The sequence below is a fragment of the Herpailurus yagouaroundi genome, unplaced genomic scaffold, assembly GCF_014898765.1.
Source record: "Herpailurus yagouaroundi ecotype Mexico unplaced genomic scaffold, PumYag 100, whole genome shotgun sequence".
NCBI lineage: Eukaryota > Metazoa > Chordata > Mammalia > Carnivora > Felidae > Herpailurus > Herpailurus yagouaroundi.
This window is the reverse complement of record NW_024412391.1, coordinates 8,315,055-8,321,681: the sequence shown is the minus strand read 5'-3', so window position 1 is coordinate 8,321,681 and position 6,627 is coordinate 8,315,055. Positions and strand designations below refer to the sequence as shown.

At 55.8% G+C, this 6,627-nt stretch overlaps 1 protein-coding gene across 1 annotated transcript; it reads left to right on the top strand.

The window, feature by feature from the left end:
* Nucleotides 1-207: 207 nt before the first annotated feature.
* On the top strand, nt 208-6,325 carry CLEC2L (C-type lectin domain family 2 member L). Its single transcript, XM_040471804.1, has 4 exons — nt 208-355; nt 2,544-2,710; nt 3,669-3,769; nt 5,677-6,325. The coding sequence occupies exons 1-4, from the start codon at nt 223-225 to the stop codon at nt 5,786-5,788; spliced, it is 513 nt and encodes a 170-aa protein (XP_040327738.1). The 5' UTR covers nt 208-222; the 3' UTR covers nt 5,789-6,325.
* Nucleotides 6,326-6,627: the final 302 nt, after the last annotated feature.

Here is a 6,627-nt window from a genome sequence, read left to right as displayed (position 1 = left end):
GATTTCAGCTCAGGTCATGATCTCATTGGTTCATGAGTTCGAACCCTGCATTGGGCTCCATGCCGAGCCTGCTTTGGATTCTCTCTCCCTCTCCCTCTGCCCCTCCCTCTCTCATGCTCTCTCTCTCTCTCTCTCTCTCAAAAACAAAAACAAAAAAACACAAAAAACACAGATTGCCGGGCTCAGGCCAGATTTTCTCACTATGAGGACTTGGGGCTGGTGATGGGGATTGGCGGTGGGGTGGGTGGCCGGGTATTGAACCGCTTTCTTTTCTTCTCAGACACCACCACACGTCTCCTGCTGGGGGCCATCGCAGTCCTTCTGTTCGCTATCCTGGTGGTGATGAGCATCTTGGGTGAGCATGCATGTCAGAGCATTTATGCAAGTGTATACAGAGACGCCTATATCCATATACACCCCTTGTCAAATTAGGTAAAGTCTAATTAGGTAAAGAAAGGTTCCAGACATACTACGTATTCTGTGGGGAACAAAGCACAGAAAACAGAGTGCTGTTTCCAGATGAGAGTGTAGCCAAAAATAATATAGTCACACATTGACTCCACATGTCCCCTTTACTAAGCCATGCGGGGAAGGAGCGATGTTACTTAGGGACTCTTCCGTACGTGCTTCAAGAACACAAACCAGCTTGAGGGGAGTTAGGCAGACCCTGCTTCTTGAAGGAGATGGCTGGGGGATGAGGGCCTTTAAAGATCACGTTCATTCATTTAGTGAACATTTATTGAGCCCTGCTGTGTGTCAGTCCCCCTAAATGCCGAGGACAAAAAGAAAGAAGGAAGGGAGGGAGGAAGAAAGGAATAAAAAGGAGGAAACTGCAACTAAGAACAGGTGAGGCTATATGACCAGGAGATCTGGTTGCTTTGAATGGATTCAAGTCTAAGTATGTCGTGGGTTCTGAAGAGTCTGCAAAGTGATTTCAGTGCCTCTGGCTTTAATCTTTGAGAGGCACCCTAAGACCAGAGTCGGGCACCTTAAAATGGGAGAAAAGTCCAATGACAACATCGGCTCCTGCTAAATCCTCACCTTCGGGCATGCGTGATAATCAGGGGATTTGTGAGTGTTTAGAAAAGAATATGGTGACCACTGGTGCCAGCTCAACCTAGAATAATCACTACAAATTAAATTGGTTTCCTGGTACTGGGTGTCCCAGTGCTGGGTTGGGGAGGTCAGAGCCATGCAAAGACATAGCATGTTGTGATTTTACTAAAGCACAACAGAGGCTCTTTGGAGATCCTTGCGGAAAGGCAGTTGAAAGTGGCCTCACCATGGTCAATACTCCCAAGTGATCGCAGTGCACCGAGCAGATAAGCCAGAGTGTCGATTATTTAATTGGTGTCGATGCGGCTATAGATCCTTAGGGGCTGGAGAACCACAGGCCTGTTCTTGGCTTTGTCCTGGTCTACATTTTAATCAATCGCTCGTACGAACACAAACAAAAATATGCTTATGGAATTTGTAGGTGTTACAAGGATGCTTGGGATGACAGAGGAAGGATGCTTAGAAGACAGATGGAAAAGAAAAATTAAAGATTAAAATGTGTCTTTCAAAACTCAGATGAGCCCATGTGAATGAGATAAAGGTGGAAGAAATAAAAATAAGATATCCATATGGACTTACAAAGTGATTTACACGAGTTCAGGACACAGGGGAGACCTGGCTTGGAAACAGATCATACGAAAACGATCCAAGCGTATGTTCTGCCGGCCTAGGAAAGCGCACGTATGCACGTACCCACTGATTCTTTTCACTGAAGCTGTCTGCAGGCAGGAAAGCCCATAGCAACTGGAAGGCAGTATGGCACTGTTGCTGGGGGTGGGGCCGCCTCTGTCTGTCCTGGTGGCAGCCTTTTGGTGACCGTGCGGACGTACCACAGTGAGCCGGACGGGACGGAGAAGGGTGTGGAGAGCATCTTTCGCAAGGAATTATGGAAACCTGGATGAGCGGAGTCTGGCATCCTTCTTCAAGTGGGCGGCAGAAGACGGGCTGGGCTTGCTCTGGGTCACTCCAGGGGCAGAACCTAGACCTGGAGGTCTAGGTCTTGGGAAGGCAGGTTGGGGCTCAACACTGAAAAGGAACCTGGCAGCAGTTCAGCAGTGAAACAGGTTGAATCGTTAGCTACCGAGGGCACAGCCAACGAGAGGGGGTTGGTGGTTCCCACCCTGGCCGGGGAGAGAGCGCGTGTGGCCTCTAGGTCTTTCCTAATTCTGTTTCTGGGGTTCCGAGCCTCCTGGAGTTGAGAGACAGAGATGAGATCTTAACCCAGGGGCTAATCTGCTGTCACCTCCCCTGGCGGTTGTGGCCTTGCCAGCCTCCCAGATCTCCCTTACCGTTTATTTAGTCACCAACCTATTACCTGCCGGGCACTGCGAGAGCCGCTCACGTGGGAAGACAGCCACCCGAGTCATCACTGGAGGGCACCCAAGTCAGGCGGGGGGCGGGCGGGGGGGGGGGGTTGGGGATCCTTCAGGCCCAGGCAGGGGCCAGGCGTGCTGGCGGACACTGAGTCCTCTCGGTCTTCCCGGCAGCTTCCAAGGGCTGTATCAAGTGCGAAGCGCCCTGCCCAGAGGACTGGCTGCTCTACGGAAGGAAATGCTACTTCTTTTCTGAGGAGCCGAGAGACTGGAACACGGGCAGGCAGCACTGCCATACTCACGATGCTGTGCTGGCTGTGATTCAGAGCCACAAGGAACTGGTGAGCCCTGGGCCGGGGGGGGGGTGGGGGGAGGACCTTCGGGGAGGACCACACTCCTGGGATGTGGCGTCCCCCGTGGCGTGTTTCCAGAAGGCACCCAGCCTGGGGTGTGCTGGTGGGCCCCACGGGGCGGGAGCCCGAGTGGCTCCCGTTTCTGCGGCTGTCGCGAAGGCCGATGGTTTCAATCCAAGGCCGGTTTGCCGAGCCCAACTCAGTTTTGCCAAGGGTGAGAATTACAAGTTACCAGGGCACTTGTGGATGAAGAACACGCTGGCATCTTCTACGAGTCCACATCAGGGCATGAGCTCTCACTTAACGCCCCCAACAGTTTTATCAGTATAAATGTGACAGAAATGCAATTAGTCAGTCTGTGGTCCGTTTTGCATTTTGAGGGTAACAGTGGCGTGGCAATCCAAAATAGCGGATAATCTAAAAATCACTTCTTTTTTATAAATATATATTTTTTAATGTTTACTTTTGAGAGACGGAGAAAGGGAGAGAGGGAGCACAGGCAGGGGAGGGGCAGAGACAGAGAGAGAGAGACAGACAGAATCTGAAGCAGCCTCCAGGCTCTGAGCTGTCAGCACAGAGCCTGAAGCAGGGCTCGAACTCACAAACCACAAAATTATGACCTGAGCTAAAGGTGACACTTAACCAACCGAGCCACCCAGGTGCCCCGAAGAATCTGAGCTCAGAAGATGAACTTTGTTCCAGGCTTCCCGGTTCAGCAGGCACGCTCCGGGCCCCAAGGCTAGTGCGGGCCAGTGCTGCGACGGAGGTCAGTGGGAGCGCAGGGCACTCTGTGACCCCAGCTCCTTACTTTCGGGATGCAGTGACGGACCCCCTTTCAGTGTCTGTACGTCCTGGGAGCCGGCCTTCTCAGCCGAGATTAGTCTTGGCATGTCTGAACAGCCAGGAGACCTCGTATGACTCAGGTTTCCCTCTTTCCTTGGTACAGGAGTTTATGTTCAAGTTCACGCGGAGGGAGCCCTGGATTGGCCTGCGCAGAGTGGGGGACGAATTCCACTGGGTCAACGGGGACCCGTTTGACCCGGACACGTGAGCTGAGGCTTCATCTTCTGGCCCCTGAGCTTAGACTGGGGGAGGCCTAGCTCCCTGGACACAACCCCCCAGAGACAGCCCCCCGGGTCTGGGCCAGCTAGAGCTACTAACCTCCAGGTTCAGCGGCGTGGGACAGAGAAAACGATAAGGGCTTTACTTCCCTGTCCTCTCCCGTGCAGCCTGCTTTGGCGGCTCTGCTGTAATGTAGCCACCGGAGCTTTCCGCCGCCAGGCTTTTTCCATCTTGGGGCTCCCCGTCCGTGTAGCGGCCGGTCTGCGTGGCTCAGGGTGGCCCCGAGGAAGGGCAAGACAGGCCCCGGATGTTCCTCTGCATTGGCCAGAACTTAGCCACGTGACCACAGCTGCCGGAGATGGGGCCTCCATTCCCGGCAGCTGTGTGCTGCTTAAACATTGTTATCATGGAAGAGGGGGGCTCCGAGCCCTGGGCGCTGTGCACATGGTCTTAGAGAAAACATCTCCTGAGGGTGCTGGGGGCGTGTGCAGTGGTGGTGTCCCTTGTGCGACCCGAGTGGTGTGGATGGGAGTGTGTGATGGGTGGCAGGTGTGCCGTCTCAGGGACTGGTTTGTGGGGTGCCGGTGGCAGTGGTCGTGGGCAGCGGGGGGTGTATGTCTGTGGCAGTGGGGGGGGGGGGAGGATAGTGGGGGGGGGGCAGTCCAGGCTTGGGGAAACACAGGGGAGTGCGTACAGGGGAATAAGAACCTCAGCTTCTAGTCCAGACCCGAGAGACCAGGCTGCTCACCTGATGATGGTGATGATGATGCAGGAGGGACCCCAAGGCAGGGGAGGCGGGAGGACTGACCGCCAGCGCTCCACCGTGGCCTTCCCATTCGAAACTGGCTGGGGGCTGCATCAGTCGCTGGTAGCCTCTAGGGGGCGAGCAGCTCATCAGCTCCTTCCCTCCGTTCCCCGGGCTCCCTTGTCTCTTTGTCCTCTTTTGTCTCTTCCTTTTTCTCTCTTTCCGTTTCCTGCCTTCACCCCAGGCCTATCCTTAGAGCTGCTGAGAAGTCTTGCATTTTCTGCCCCTTTCTCCCCTCATCTGGAAGCTTCCTGTTCTCAGAAGCTGGGAGAGCCCCGGAGGCTGGGGTTCCCAGTGTGCCGACCACCTGTCAACCAAAGGGCCTCTAGGCCACGTTTCTCTGGCACCGAGGTGGTCCTGCCTGGCAGTCTCTCTTGAGGTCATTCTGGTGTCCTCTCTTGTGAGACCCTGGCTCCAGCCTTGGCAGGGAACTCAGATCAGGGTGACCAATGAGGTTAAGAAGCAATACTGAAATTCACAGGAATGATTTGAGGTAGAAAGGACCCCCAACCCCCACGTCCACCGATGAGGTCAGTGAATTTGTGGGCAACACAGCCTGGGTATCAAACGCTGGGGTTAATCAGGTCCACCCCTGTGAGCTAGTTTAATTCAGCTCATCTCTGCTGAGCTCTTCCTGTGCTGGACACCGTGTGCTGCAGGGGAGCCGAGATGAGGGAGGCATGGAGCCCGCTGTTCAGGAGCTGACTGCCTGGGGGGGCTGGCGGGGACAGACACAGGCCCCACGAGCTGTGACAGGCGGTGCCCGTGGTGTAGGCAGGTGCTTTGGGGAGCAGGGGGCAGAGGGTGGTCCTGAACCGGATACTGGCTCACGGGACGGATGAGTGAGCTAACTCTGGAAGGACAGGAAAGTGCAGTTGTGTTCAGGAGATGTCTGCGGACATCCCCAGCGTGCCTGGAGCCGTGGTGGACACGGTAGGGAAACAATGAGAGGCTGCACGAGAAAGTTCTCTTGGGGCCCAAAGCACTAGAAGGTGGCTCCGGAGGGAAGGGACAGGTCACAGGGCCTCCGGGGCCATGCTGTGCGTGCCAGGTTCTAACTGCCTGCTCTCTTGTCTTCTGGCCCCAGATTCCCGATCTCGGGCCTGGGAGAGTGCGTCTTCGTGGAGCCCACCAGGCTGGTGTCGACGGAGTGTCTTATGACCCGGCCCTGGGTGTGCAGCAAGATGGCCTACACATGAGGTGGGTCAGGCCAGAGGCAGCTCTCCAGCCAGGCGCCGAGACCTGCCCGCCCCAGGCTGCTCTCCAAGGCGAAGCAGTGAGGAGGGTGGCCTGCGCTCCGGCCCCCATTCGGGTCCCACAGCCCTGGTTCCTGGCTTCCTTGGCCCCAGGCAGGTCCTGTGGTTCAGCCGTCAAATCCCACATGCTCAGTAGTGTAGGCGTCCCCCAAACACACACACACACACACATGCACACCCACGCATGCACGCACACGTCTGCACACGGTCCCTTCTCAAGTTCAGAGTCCACCCTTAGCCACCCCAACAAATCCCTCCCTGGCCCAGGCCTGGAATACTTCCTCCGGCACCGTCACAGAGTGCATTACAGTCATTTCTCCGGGGTGCTGGGGAGGCAGGGAGGGAGGCCTTCCCCTTACAGGGCCCCCTCCATCCGCCCTGTTTGCCTCGCTGGGGCTCTCAGGCAGGCCCCCTGCCGCGTCTGTGGTGCTGTGGTGTTGGTCACTGATGGAATAAAGAGATGACTGGCGTCCAGAGAAATCTGCCGCTGTTTGTTCCAGGGTCACGGCTTGGGGGAGGAGCAGAGGGACACGTTTCTGGGTTCCTGTCTGCGGGAAGGCACCACCGAGATGCACTTGATCTGGTGTGGCAGGTGGCAGCGTGTGGGAACCGAGGACGAAAAGCACATTCTGTGGCCTCAGGGCACCCTTTAATTTTGCTAAGCTACCGAGTTATTCTTAGCTGTCGGGGGGGGGGGGGGGGGGGGGTGGCCAGCTGCCGCCCCAATAAAAAAACCACAAAATATTAAAAACTGATATTCAAAAAAAACAGAATGCGGGCCG